Source organism: Peromyscus leucopus, chromosome 8a (assembly GCF_004664715.2).
Source record: "Peromyscus leucopus breed LL Stock chromosome 8a, UCI_PerLeu_2.1, whole genome shotgun sequence".
Lineage (NCBI taxonomy): Eukaryota > Metazoa > Chordata > Mammalia > Rodentia > Cricetidae > Peromyscus > Peromyscus leucopus.
Window position 1 is genome coordinate 4,944,897 of NC_051085.1, and position 14,421 is coordinate 4,959,317.

The following is a 14,421-nucleotide window of genomic DNA, read 5'->3' on the forward strand; positions in this document are numbered from 1 at the left end:
TGTCCAGTAGGTGTCGCTGCCCCGCAGCCGGGGCCGAGGGTGGAGCCGCAGGTGCCTGAGGCTCCCGAGGTGGCTGCACCTGGGCTTGCAGCCCTGGCCGCGCGGGGGCGCTGTGGAGCGACCCGGCCGTGCTCCACGGAGCTCCTGCCGCCCAACCTCCTTGGGTCCTTGTCTTTTAACCCTCCTCCGTCCCCCGCACGGACGACAAGGGGGCGGGGTCCGGCAGCACGCAGGGAAAGGCGGGCGAGCTGGCGCCCAGGTGAATTCTTCCACCGCGGCTGGGGGCCGGGGAGGACAGCGTCGGAGCAGCCGGCAGAAGAGGCACAGGAGGAGATGCCGCTGTCGCCACCATCTCAGGGCGGACCCAGGGAGGACAGCCCGTCCAAGGCCCCCAAGAAGCACCCCACCTTCCACATCTGGCGCTCCAAGAAGAAGCAGTCCAATTGTGGGGTGTTCGTCCCGCACCCGCCCGGTGAGACCCGGTAAGCGCTGCATACACGGATCCCTCCCGCGCCCGCTCTCTGCCCCAAGGCTCACCCGGGTTTGCACGGCTCGGCTCGCCCCGAAACTGTGCCTGGGGTCCAGGTCCCTAAGCTTTGGCTCAGTCCAAGCTCCAGCGCCTCCTGCGTGGGCCCTTCGTTCTGACTTTCTTCAGTAGTCCTCACGGGCAGTTGTGAGAAGCAGGGGGCAGTGGAGGGCTGGCATCAAAATGAATGCCTCTAGGAGTGCCTTGGAGCTCTGCAAGTGTTTTGATGTTAGTGCCTTAATTGTAAAGACTCCCATGTTCATGGATATTAGTCTCCATTATCCTCACAAGATCCAAGAGAGGAGAAAGTGGGGGGCATAGTTGACTCTATTAAATGGACAGAGAAACAGAGACCCAGGGGTAAATGTCCCCAATAGAATCAGTGACAAAACCAGGGAGGACCTAGTCCTTAAAATACAGGGATTGAGACTATGCCTCAGTGATAGGGCGCTGGCCTAGCTAGGGCCAGTCCCTAGGTTCACCTTCAACACCGAAAAAGCAAAGGGTAATAATAGCTATTGAACTTTTAAATTATACTTTGATTTCGTGTTGGTTTATTGTAAATGTGTAACTACTCAGTTATCCTATCAGAATTGATGGTTGAGTGAATGGAATCCCAGTTCTGTTTCCTGTCTATCAAAATGTAATGTCACATGACTCCTGGTATTTTATTCAAAAGAAAACACATCTTGTACTGAAATGGCAAATAGATTTTCCTTCTAGAGCTTCCACAGATGTCAGTGCCAGTGAGGAAACATTTCATTCTGTTCTTCAGAGCTATAATGAACTCTGTACTAACAAAAGCTCTGAAAAATAAATGTACTCATCTGTCCTTGCAATATCTGTTCTAGTCAGGGCATCTTTATAAATATTTCATATACGGCTGTGAGAAAGTTCTCCAAGTTTAAAGAGCCTGGCCAAACTTCTGGTCAGTGTGTTTCCACTGTGCCCAGGTTTACCATATACTTTATTATGGTTGTTGTTTTTATTGCTATTATTAGGGTCTCACTGTATAGTCCAGGCTGACCTGGAAAAGGCCATCCTCATACCACAGCCTTCCTAGCACTGGGAATTCCAGCTATGGCACCATCATACCTTCCTCTCGCAGACCTCATCATCTCTAGATTGGTTTTAATACTTAATACATTGCAAGTGCTGTATGACGGGGTGTTACATGTCTTACTTTAGAAATAATGTCAAGAAAAAATGGCTGTGTATGTACAGGACAGATATAATATTTTTGCTAGTATTTCTTTTTTGTTTTATTTTTAATTTAATATTTATTTTTTATTACTGTGTTTGTGTGCACATGAGTGCACTGCATCGACACCCCAGGGCAACGGGTCCTTTGGAGCTGGTGTCACAGCCACTGTGAGCTGCCAGATTAGACGTTCAGCATAAAGAATGTGGGTTCTCTGCATCCCTAACCAAGGAACCATCTCTCCAAGACCCTCTCTTGTATTTTCAGTCCATGCTTGGTTGAGATATGGAGGCCAGTTGTATCAGAAAACAAACCAAAGTTCTCTCTCTCTGCCCCCTCCCCACACAAAAGGGTTTGGTGTCTCCCACAGTTCAGGTATCCAGTGGGCTGCCTTGAAATCACCATCCCTCTCCTTCTCAGGATAAGGGAGACTACTGTTTCAAAGGTGAACTTAAAACTAGCATAAAAGCAAAGATGTAGAGAAAAAAATGGGGAAATACAGTAGGATGGGGTAAGTGCTTCCTTTCCTACAAGAGCTGACTATTGCAAACATACCTGAAAGTCCTGGGCTTCTGTATTGTGGGAATATCTGCGGCTCTAGTGAGAACATCCTAAGAGCCGGTTGTTTATCTAAAATAGGTTGAATGTGACTGCCTCTTGTCCCACACCTTGACTTTGGCAAGCATGCTAACCCTGTTGCTGTTTTCATAGAAATAACTACTGCCTTCTGGGGTCAAAGCACCTCCCAGGTTGTATGTTATTATCTTCATCAGAGGGTCAGCAGTGTGCACTGAGGGAACTGTGGCCAGAGTGCCCTTCAACAGGCCTTAGTGCATCAGTTCTCAACCTGTGAGTCATGACCCCTTTGGGGGCCAAACTACCCTCTCACAGGGGTCAAATATCAGATACCCTGCATGTCAGCTGTTTATATTACTATTTGCTACATAACAGCAAAATTGCAGTTATGAAGTAGCAAAGAAATAATTTTATAGTATGAGGTCACCACAATATGAGGAACTGTATCAAGGGTCCCAGCATTGGGAATGTGACAACCACAGGCTTAGTGGGTACAGTCCTTTGTCCCATTTTAATTGATACTCTGTTTTGTCAAGAGTTTATGCAGTATCTGGATTCTCTGGATTTAAATCCCTGCTGCTGTGACACTCAGTTATGTCATCCTGGTTATGTCATAATCTGTGGTTAGTGTGTCACACTAACCACGTCTGTCACAACAGCCTCATTCAGAAAAGAGATCAACAGTTAATTGTACCAGTAAACAGATAAATGCATGTCAACTGTGTCGAACTTTGACTGGAATGTAGTGAGTGCTCAATAATGGCTATTATTTTAAGTTTTAAATTTTCTTTTTCACTTTTCTTTCTTAGAAAAAAAAAACTTTTTTTTAAAGCTGGGTGTGGTGGCATGTACCTTTAATCCCAGTACTCAGGAGGCAGAGGCATGCAGATCTCTGTGAGATCAAAGCCAGCCTAGACAGCAGAGTGAGTTCCAGGCCAGCCAGAGCTACATAGTACAGCCCTGCATTTAAGAAAAAAATTTTTAAGCCTATTATTTTAGTTTATTCTGTGTGTGTGTGTGTGTGTGTGTGTGTGTGTGTGTGTGTGTGTGTGTGTGTGTGTGTGTGTGTGTGTGTAATTGAATAAAATGCAAAGAAAGGGTGTTAGTGCTGTAGCTCTCTGGTAGCATGCTTGCCTAGCATGTCTGTACCCCTAGGTTCCATCTCTAGTACTGCCTCTCCCAGACCCCTCAGCTGAAAAGAGCTGTTAGCTGAAGCCCAAATACAGTGCGCTGAAATGATTGCCCTGGAACTTAATGGAACTCAGTAGTAACTTTTCTCTGCAAGAAAGCCAAACTCAAATATTGGATGGGTCTTGTCTAGCTCTAATCAGCTAACCTTGCATCAGTTGGAGGACAAGTGAGTGCCAGACAGGACACTTGTTTCAGTCAGGGTTTCTGTGATAAAATACCATGACCAAAAGCACCTTGGGAGGAAAGGGTTTGTTTCGGCTTAGCTCCATATCACAGTCCATCACTGAGGGAAGTCAGGGTAGAAACCTGGAGGCTGGAGCTGATGCAGAGGTCACAGAGAACGCTGCTTGCTTGGCTGGCTTGCTCAACTCGCTTTCTTGCAGCACTCAGTGTCAACAGAACAAGAGGGGCACAGGGAGCCTGGCAGTAAGCTCCCACATCAACCATCAATCAAGAAAACGGGCCATAGGCTTGTCTACAGGCCAATCTGGTGGGTGCATTTTCTTAATTTAGGTTCCAGCTTCCCAAATGGCACTAGCTTGTGTCAAGTTGACAGAAATCTAGCCAGCCCATCACCCCACTGGGTAGATGGATGAGCAGGCTCTGGCCCACCCTGTAGTTGTCCTGTGAGTGAACAGACAATCCCCCTCACTCCCTTTTTATATCTCTAGAATGCCATGGGAATAGAGGGTTTGTATTTAGAGTTTTTAACCTTTAGGAACAAGAACAATCAGTTATTTGAAAGCATTGTGGAGCTGTAGTGTTAATCTTTGTAACGTAAAATGGATTCTGGTTTCCAGTCTTTAATGGATGCTCTAGTGTGGAAGACTCTAAGCAGGCTTACTGATTTCTCTAAAGTAATAGAATCTAGCTAGGGCTGGGAATGTAGCTTCCTGGTGGAATGCTTGTCGGCATGCATGAGGCCTTGGGTTCGATCCCCAGCCCCAGAAAAAGCAGGGGAAGTGTATTTTTGTTTTCCCTAATGTTGGTTTTGCACTGGTCAACACTGAGTCGTTTCCTTTGCATCCTTAGTTCATTTCATCACTGGTAAATCAAGAATTCCATTCATCCCTGTCACTCAGCAGCAACAGCTCTTTCGATACGCGCCTGCTCCCTTCAGTTTTATCATCTGTGACCCATCTCTCAAGACTGGTGTTGAGAGTTATAAGCATGTATTTTAGATGACCATCCCAGGGCCTGGCACATCACAGATGACTAATAAATGGGACTGCTGAGAGCAGATTGCTACGAGAAGACCACTGTCTTCCGTGTTAGCAGAGCCAGCTTCAAAGCTGCCTCTTTTAGTTTTTATTTTTGCAGAGCTGGAGATGAAACCCAGGGCTGGCACAGGGTAGGCATGCAGTCTGCTGCCCAGCTGTGCTCTCAGGGCCAGCCTCTTTCATCTGACAGCTGTTAGCCTCTGAAAGGCTCCGTTCCTTTACCTGCAAACTGAAGTAACCATGTTTCCCTTACATCCCTCTGTGAGGACTAGGTATTATGGATGGAAAGGCCCTGTGCCTTAGTTAGGATTTTATTGCTCAGTGCACACACGTCACGGTAAATGATTTCAGCCCTTTTGGAGATTCTTAAGACCTGTGAGACTGTGTTCATTTCTTCTTTCTTCGGCTTTGTTTTTATTTTCCTTTGGAGGTAGATGTTAGGGAAGCATCTAAGGCTCACACATGCCGGGCAAACCCTCCTCTGTCCAGCCATAGCCCTTTCCCAGATTCTTTAGCTTTTAATTATAAACCAGAGACCAGTGAATAGCTGCTTTATTTATTGAGCATGAGTATATCAATAGGTTGAGCATATTAGATATTGGGACTACTTTGCATAAAACACCTGTCCTAGTAGGAGCATTAAAACACATGCCTGTCTCAAAGTTTGAGTTCACTGAAGCGTCATTTGTGTTTCAGAAATGTCCAAATAGAGGAAAAGTGATTTATGTGTTAAAAACCCTGTGTCTGACTGCATTGAAAAGATCACTTGAAGCTTGAGTTCTGTACTTTTCTGTTATCATTCGAAAATTCTATCAAATAATTGCTTAGTTGCCATCTTACATTGCATTTATTTGTATGAAAGATGTGGAGACACTGCTTATGGAAGACATGTAATCTTATTGTTAGAAACCCTCTTCTAGGATTATTCATGGATTTCTCTAAGGAACAAGTTCCCCTTTGTATTGTATGCATGTGTGTGTATGTGTGTGCATGTGTGTATGCATGTATGATATGTGTATATGTATGAGTATGTTTCTATGTGTGCCTCTATATGTTGTGTGTATATCTCTGTTTACATGTATGTATATGTGTGCTTCTGTGTGTGCATGTATGTATGTATATATGTGTGTCTGTGTGCATATGTGTATGAGTGTAACTATGTTTGTATGTGTGCCTCTGTGTGTGTGTGTGCATACTATGGATTGAACCCTGGGTTTCTTGTATGCTAAGTTACTAAGCATGGGCTCTTCTATCCCAGCCTCTATCTTCTTACTGAAATAATGAGATGATTTGAATTTCCAAGAGACATTTCTTACAGTCAGCAGACAGAAAACACTGATACTAGGAACTAGAGCAATCACTAGGAAGTTATTACCCCCTGAGAACACTTCAGCCTAGTGGAGGGTGGGGCAGGCGCATGAACTGAGTAAAGGAGCCTATGATGCATTCAGTGCGGAAATAGAAGATTTAATCCAATGTGCAGAGGTCAAAAGGATTATGTTGAGGAAGCAGACAGTATTTTTTCGTCTCATGAAATCTTATTCATATTGAATAACTCATGAGGTTTCATTCTCTGGTATACAAATCATGAAAGTCTCCACATCTTCTCAGGGTTATGATTATCTTCAGTTAGATTCAATCCCAGACCCCAAGAAAAGCCCAGAAACTTTATTTCACAGTGGCCCTTGGGACCACAAGGCATAGCCAGGGTTGTACAACAGGCTTTTCTCCAGCTCTTCAAACACAGGGTCTAGCTCAGCCCTCGCCTCACATTCTGGCACTGTGCCACTGAACTCCACCACATTTTGGCACTTAGACCTAGAATGTGGCAAACTGATTCCAAACCCCTGGCGGAAGGTGCAGGTTAAAGTGATGCCCACACCAGAGTCATTGACTGGGAATTCAGGGTCTGGACCTTCACGTGGATTCATGAATCTAAGGGCATCCTTCGGAGTGTGCGCCTGAATTGGTGTCTTCTTCATCTCTGGAGTGGTCCTACACTACTGCTGAGGGCCTCCCTTCATCTGGAGAGGTCTTCATCTCTGGAGTGGTCCTGGCACTGCTGTTGAGGGTCTCCTTCATCTTCATCTGGAGTGGTCCTCATCTCTGGAGTGGTCCTACACTGCTGTTGAGGGTCTCCTTCATCTTCATCTCTGGAGTCGTCTTGGCGCGCTGTTGAGGTGCTGAGGGTCTCCTTTGTCTGTATTCGTTTCATTTGTTTTTGTTTCTGTGTTTGTTTTACACAGGGGCTATGTTGTTCAGGCTGGCTTCAGTTTTGCAGTCCTTCTGCTCCTGAGTGCTGGGCTGCAGAAATCTATATCATGGCTGCGAATGTAGCATGTGTGAGGCTCTGGGTTCCATCTTTAAAAAAAAAAAAAAAAAAAAAAAAAAAAAAAGCAATCACCACTGAGACCAGGCTTTACGTTCATAACCAAAGTGCCTGGCACGTCAACATATGTCTTCACCATATTCACTTCAAAAAAAATAATTTTATTCTTCTACCCAGAGGGCATTGAGTATGAGTTTGTATCTTATATTTTGTGTGTGTTTGTTCGGTACTCGGAATTGAATCTAGGACCTCTCATACTATGAAAGCACTGTACCACTGAACTCCACCACATAAATAATTCTTAATTACATTTTATTTCATTTGTGTGTGTATGTATGTGTGAGTGTGTGTGAGAGTGTATGTGTGAGAGTGTGTGTGTGAGAGAGAGAGTGTGTGTGTGCGTGTGTGTGTGTGTGTGTGTGTGTATGTGTGTGTGTGTATACATGACTGTAGGGTTCAGAAGGTAACTTTTAAAAATCAGCTTCTCTCTCTTCCACTGTAGTGGGTTCAGGGACCAAACTCAGATCACCTGGTTCGGTGGCAAATTCTTCACCTCCTTTACCATCTCATCAGCTCTTCTGTCAGTTTTAAATGGTTGTTTATTTGTTTGTCTGTCTGTTTGAATCTTGAGACTGCATCATTGAGTTGCCCAGGGTGGTCTTGATTCATTCTGTATCTCTGGCAAGCCTTGAACTTGAGATCTTACTGCCTCAGTCTTCCAGCAGCACATCATATGTGTGCTAGTTGTATTCTGGATGGGCCTGCTCATCGGAAGTTATCCTCCCACATCACTGTGCTAAATTATGAAGAGATTCCAAGCTATGTAAGTAAAATCCAAAATTCCATTCACAGTAATGCTAGCTTCTCCCACCAACAAGTTACAGCCAAGGCTGTGTTGTACCTGTAGCTAATGCAGAAAAATGAAGCACAGGAGCTGGAGAGATGGCTTAGAAGTTAAGAGCTCTGCTCTTTTGCTGAGGATCAGAGTTTGATTCCCAGGTCACAGAGTGGCTAGGAAGTATCTGTAACTCCAGTTGTAGGGTGACATCCTCTTCTGGCCTCCAAAGGCACTGCACACACACAAAAGACACACACATGCAATAAAAATAAATAAATCTTTTTTAAAAATTACTGTATATATAAGTGAAAATATTGTGCTTGGATCCTGAGCTGGGGACCTCTGGCCCAGCCTTCTGGAAGCAGCATCACCAAGAGGTAAGGCTGTCTTCTGACCCAGCCTTTCTCTGTGGTAGTAGGGCACAGGCTGAGGAATGTAAGCTCAGAGGTATGTGGCCTTTTACATTTGCAGTTGGTGCTAGACTAGGTAAGGATATCACAGTTTCTCCAGAAATGCCTCAGCACTCAATGCAGGAAGCTGTAGATCTCTGCAGTCTGAATGTTCTTCTTGATGTACGTCTGAGGACAGCTTCCTCTTTAGGTTGACCCTACACTTGCCTGATTGTCAACTCCCTCTGCTACATCATCCGATGGAGGCTCAGACAGGCCCTGGGAAGCCCACACCCTTGGGTGGAGAAGGAAACTGAAGTTCAGAGAAGATAATCCGGGGAGAGAAGGCAGAACCAGACCTCAGGTTTTTGGAGTTATTCTGTTCTGAGGTGACAGGCTGTACTGTAGCTCCCAGCCCACGTCCACCTTTGACAGAGCCCAAGTCATCCACCTCCCTTCTGGTGGCCTTGCCCCTGGAAATCTTCCCCTTGTTCCATGACCAACAACTCTGAGACTGATCCCTAGTTTGGGTCACTAATAGTTAACTGATATCTGCTATGTAGACTGGTTACTGACATGCTCAAAGCTTCCAGTTTCTGCTAACTAGTCCCTTCCCTGCCACCATAACGAACTAACCTAATACATACTGTGAAAAAAATATTTATACAATCAGATCTTTCAAATTAATTTTTTAGCATTTGTTTTATTTTAAATTATGTGTCTCTGTGTGTATTTGTACACAAGTTCAATGCCTGTGGAAGTCAGAAGAGGACATGAGATCCGCCCACGTGGTATTTCAGGTGATTGTCAGCCACTGAATGTGGGTGATAGGAACCAGACTCAGGTCCTCTTTAAGGGTAGTGCAAACTCTTAGCCAGTGGGCATCTGTGAGCCCACAAGCAGATTTAATTAATTGTTTATTTATCTATTAGTTCTTTGAGGCAGGGTCTTTCTATATAGTCCTGGCTGTTGCCCTTGAATTCCCTATATAGACCAGGCTGGTCTTGAACTCATAGAGATCTGCCTTCCTCTGCCTCCTGAATGTTGGGATTAAAGGTGTGCATAACCATGCCTGGTCACAAGCAGATGTTAAAGTGATAAAATGTCATTATAATTATGGAGTCGGCCTAGATTGCACTATGCCATATGCAGGAACTCCCTTTGTAGGGTTCGATGCTAGCACTATGGCACAGCATGTTTATGATTCTGTCATGTAAACATTTTCATAGTACTGATGGACTCATAAACACCCCAGGAATGCACAGCATGGATGTTTTTGTATTTGTTAATTGAAAAAGGTTCGGTAGAAGCGACTATTGACACCTGAGTTGAAGTGCCTCCTTTATCTTGTGCACCATGTGAAGCCAGGAGCAGACCCTTTTCAAGCCTGTGGATTGAGACTGTCCCAGGCCTCTTGGCTCTCTGCCTCACAAATGTTGGCTTGACTCCAACTGTTAGCTCTCCTGAAAACTATTATTGCCTGTAAACCAGGAAAATGTGGTTACTGCGAGGGCAGTGTACAAAGAAACTCTGTTTTAGTATGGGCTCTTCAAAACAAATGTTTGGGAGCTTACATAATGATTGATCAGAACTCTTTCACAGGATCATCTTTGAATGGAAACAAGCATTGTATTCCTGTATATGATGGTGAGCATGTTCAAACACGCTGGACTAAAAGCTAGATTTCGGATATTCTTCAAGATGAAAGCAAAGTGTGAAGGAATGCCTGGAATTTGCTCCAAGTTTAGACTCTTGCCAGTTCATGTGTTGAGATTGTCCTGATCTTACCCCATAGGAAGTTTCTGGTCCTTTGCACTAGATGTCCTGGCATTCCTGCATTGCTAAGAGTTAATTGTACCCTTCTCAGTTATTTAGTTTTTATTAAGCTCTTAAAAATGCCTCAAAGGGGATTAGCAGTCCCTTATGAATCATAACTTTTGAAGGGGTTGGCAGGGAACATCCTCAGGGAATATCTGTGTGGACTTCCCTGCTTACACAGGCTTGCTGGTTGCCTTTCTCTGTGTGTAAACACGCCTGGGCTCCAGTTCCACTCATTACCAGGCCTACAGAAGTTAACGAGGAGTGCACACACACCATTCATTTATTTTAAGCAGGGTCTCCTGTAGCCCACACAGACCTCAAACTTAATATGAAGCTGATCACAAACTCCTGATCCTCCTGCCTCTACCTCCCAAGCGTTGGAGTTTCAGGCATGTGTCACCAACACGCATTTCTTTCCTAATGACACTCAGGAACTGATCAACAAAAGGCAAAAGTGACAGGAAGTTGAATTTTTACGTGTTTTCTAAGGAAAACGGACATGGCATCAGGGTAATGGAGAAAGAGAATTCTTTTCGGCCAGATAATAGCAGGTCTCTCCTATAAATTAAATAAGCGTAGGAAATTTGTTCAGAAAGGACTAGGCCAGCCAAGTGGAGTGGTGCATGCCTTTAATTGCAGCTCTTGAGAGGCAGAGGCAAACTCTGAATCTGAAGTCAGCCTGAGCTACACCGTGAGACCCTGCCTCAAAACAGAGAAACAAGTAAGCAAACAAAGAGAAAGTCATAAGCCAAGGGGCACACACAGATACAGAGTGCTTGCTACACGACAGTTACTTTTTGATACAGTGTATCTATTAACCTGTAGAAGCTGTGCCAAGCGGGCCATTCAGTCCTACACTGACCTTGGAGAGAGCAGAACCTGAAAGAGACGACTAGGTACAGGACTATATTTGAACCTGATTCTTTCTGATACCCAAACTCATAAATTTTCACATCACCAGGGAAGTGAATTAGCGTATTGAACAAGTCGTTGCTGGAGGGTGTTTGTACGTGGGAGGTAGCAAGCTAAACAAGAGAAATCTCTCGCCAGGCAAGGCCGTGCATACCTATAATCCTAGCACATTGGAGGTGGGGGTGGAGGCAGGAGAATCAGGAGTGCTGGATCATCTTTGGCTACATAACAAGTTAGAGATACAGACAGTATTACATGAAACCATGTCTCGAAAAGGGAGTGTGAAGAAATCAAGGTACCATTACTGTCAGAGCTATCAGCCTTTAAAAATCAGGAAAGAGGGCTTCTCTATGTTGATAGTCTGAACGCTTCTGGGCCCCTTGTAGAAAAAGGGAATCTCCAGGAAGCAAACATTCCCATGCCCTGGGAAATCATGTGTCATCTTTCTCCTCTGGGCACCTGTGGCAGGTGGTTTAAGGAGAATCGGTGACTCAGACCCTGGAGTGTTAACGAAACTTGTAGCATCTGATGACTCTGCATATGTAAAGGGGGGGATCTAAGGGGGGAATGTTGTGGGTATTCACCCTGCATAGGGATGGCCACCCTTTGACAGAGGCAGAAAACTGCAGACTCTCCGACGTCCACATGTACAAGAGATACTGTTGACTTGGAAGATGTGGGACATGTGATAGAAAGGGTTTATAAAAACCCTTGAAGTAGCTGGTCATGGTGGCACATGCTCACAATTCCAGCACATGGGAGGACCAGGGGTGAGGCAAGAGGATTGCTGGGCTCCAGTGTGAAATCATTTCTCAGGGAAAAAAAAATCTTGAAATAATTACATTTTTATGCTTATTTTCTTAAACTGTGGGTTTACTTTTATGTGCTTGACAGTTTGTTTGTTTGTTTGTTTTTTGAAAAAGGGTTTGCTTTAGGTCACAGTCCAGAAATGGCATATTGGCTAAGAGGGTAGGGTAACAGGAGCTTGAGGCAGCTGGTTACAACAGGCACAATTAGGGAACAAAGAGGATGAATGCTCGCTGGTGCTCAGCTCCTGTTTACACTTGTACCTCGACAAAGTTTTATCTTGTTTGTTTATTTATTTAAGACAGGATCTCACTATGTAGCCCTGGCTGGCCTGGCATTCACTATGGATGCCAGGCTGCCTTCTCACTCAGAGAGACTCTCCTGCCCCTGCCTCCTGAGAGCTGGGACTAAAGATGTGAGCCACTGTGCCTGGTGTGACAAACTTTTAAAGTTATGTTTACAAGTGACTACTTATTTCTATGTATACTTTAAAAATATTTCTTTTTAAAATCTTTAAAAACTCATTCTTTGAGATTTTTATACTTTAGACTTTAATAGTCACCCCCTCCCCTAACTCCTCCCAGATCCACCCCATTAGATCTGGATTCATGCAGGCAACTTGGGGGAGAAATGGATAAACATCTCCAGAAACAGAATTGTTCCTTTAATCAGAACAACTGCAGAGACTCAAGTCTCTCTAAGGAAGTGGAGCTGATCACACGTGGTGTGTGGGGTCTTGAGGTTTTATAGGACAAAAAAGGGGACATTGGGAACAGAAGAGTCCATCTGCAGGACAGCTCCCATGCAGTCGTCCAGTGGTGGGCACCAGAGGGTTTGGTGTATGGTCTTGTCAGAAGCTTCCCCAGGTGTCATCATCCATCAAGTCAATGTTCCTCTCTTGGAGCATCTCAGGCCACCTGAGGCTTGCAGGTATTGAACCCCTCACCTCCCATTCCATCCGTACCCCCCTACTTTGTGACCCACCCTCTTTCAAAACCTCATCAAGTCCAAATTTTGCTTGTAGATTTATTTTTATTTTACGTGTATGAGTGTTTTCCCTGCATCTACGTCTGTGTACCATGCCCGGTATCTGAGGAGGCCAGAAAGGAAGCTCAGACACCCTGAACTGGACTTAAAAGAAGTTGTGAGTTGTCATGTGTGCTCTGGGAACCCAGGTCCTTTGTAAGAGAAGCAAGTGCTCTTAATCACTGAGCCATCTCTCCAGCCACAAAAGCATCTTCATAGGACATCTCTTCTTTCTTCATTTTTTTAACCTTTAAACTTAAATATATATATATATATATATGGCTTGAGGCAGGGGTTGGTTCTCCTTCCACCATTTGTATGAGTTCTAGGGACTGAACTCGGGTAATTAGGCTTGGTAGCAATCACCTTTACCTCGTGAGCCATTTCACTGGCCCTCTTCACTTGTTTCCTGTGTTCCCTCCTTTCCCCTTTCTTGGCACATCGATTGCCTCCCCCCTCCTCCTGCCCCCGTACACACTGTCTTTCATTCATTCATTTTTGTTTGTTGGTTTTAAAATAGGGTCTCACTCACTGTAGCTCAGGATGCCCTGGAACTTATTATATTCTTCAGGCTGGTCTTGAATTCATGGGAATCCTCCTGCCTCTGCCTCTTGAGTGCCTCATGCTCTATGATATATGGTCTTCAGTGACTGTGTCTGTGAGTGTGAAATGACTGTAAGTCATCCACTGAGCAAAGATGATGAACACTTGCTGTGTACCGGGCCCTGGGGTACACTCTGAGGTGGTAAACCAACTTAAGAAAACAGTCTTGAGCCCATCTTCCTTCCAGAGAAACTGGTGTGTCAACCATTAAATCAAAGAAACGTTCCCACACTCACCTTTATGATAAAGGAGACAGAACGTGTTTAAACATGTGCAAGAGGCTGAGGAAGAAGGAAGCTAGACTTCAGAGGAGACAAAGGATTTACACCTCTCAAAAGTTCACACTGAAGGAGCTCCAGAGGGCTGCAGATGCTGTCCTTGCAGATGCATGTGGGCATTACCAGAAATGCAGCTGTAAATTCTCCAAAGGGGATGGCATTTCTGTCAAAGACAGATTACAGATGTGCACAGTGGGTGTTTGTATGTAAACAGACATGCACATCCAGATGCTCTAGGACTTCATTTATACTTGTATGAAGTGTTAGATCACCTGTGACAAATCAAGCTGTGTTTATAACATCAGGAGAGCAGGATAGAAGAGGGGGGGAAATCCTAAGTCGAGCAGGATGGTGCACACCTTTAATCCTAGCACTCCTGAGGTGAGAGGCAAGTGGATCTCTTGAGTTTGATGCTAGCCTGGACTACATAAAGAGTTCTGGGACAACAAGGGCTATAGAGAGAGACCCATCTCAATACACATTCATGATAGCACATGCCCATGTGCGCGCGCGCGCGCGCGCGCACACACACACACACACACACACACACACACACACACACACACACACACTGGAAGTCTTAAGTTATTTTAAGTTGTTAAAATTTGTTGTAAGGTGGAGAATTGTCTTCGTTTGAAAGGTACCTAGGAGTTGGGTGAACCTTGTGAGTGATTAAGTTCCTAAAGACACTTATATAGCTCTCT

At 44.7% G+C, this 14,421-nt stretch overlaps 1 protein-coding gene across 1 annotated transcript in view; it reads left to right on the forward strand.

Annotated features, from left to right (window-relative positions):
* The first annotated feature begins 208 nt into the window (after positions 1-208).
* Crybg1 (crystallin beta-gamma domain containing 1) overlaps positions 209-14,421 on the forward strand; it is a 189,229-nt gene continuing 175,016 nt past the window's right edge. The window contains 1 exon segment of the mRNA XM_028894929.2: positions 209-482. Coding sequence (XP_028750762.2) covers positions 334-482 — 149 coding nt within the window. The 5' untranslated portion in view covers positions 209-333.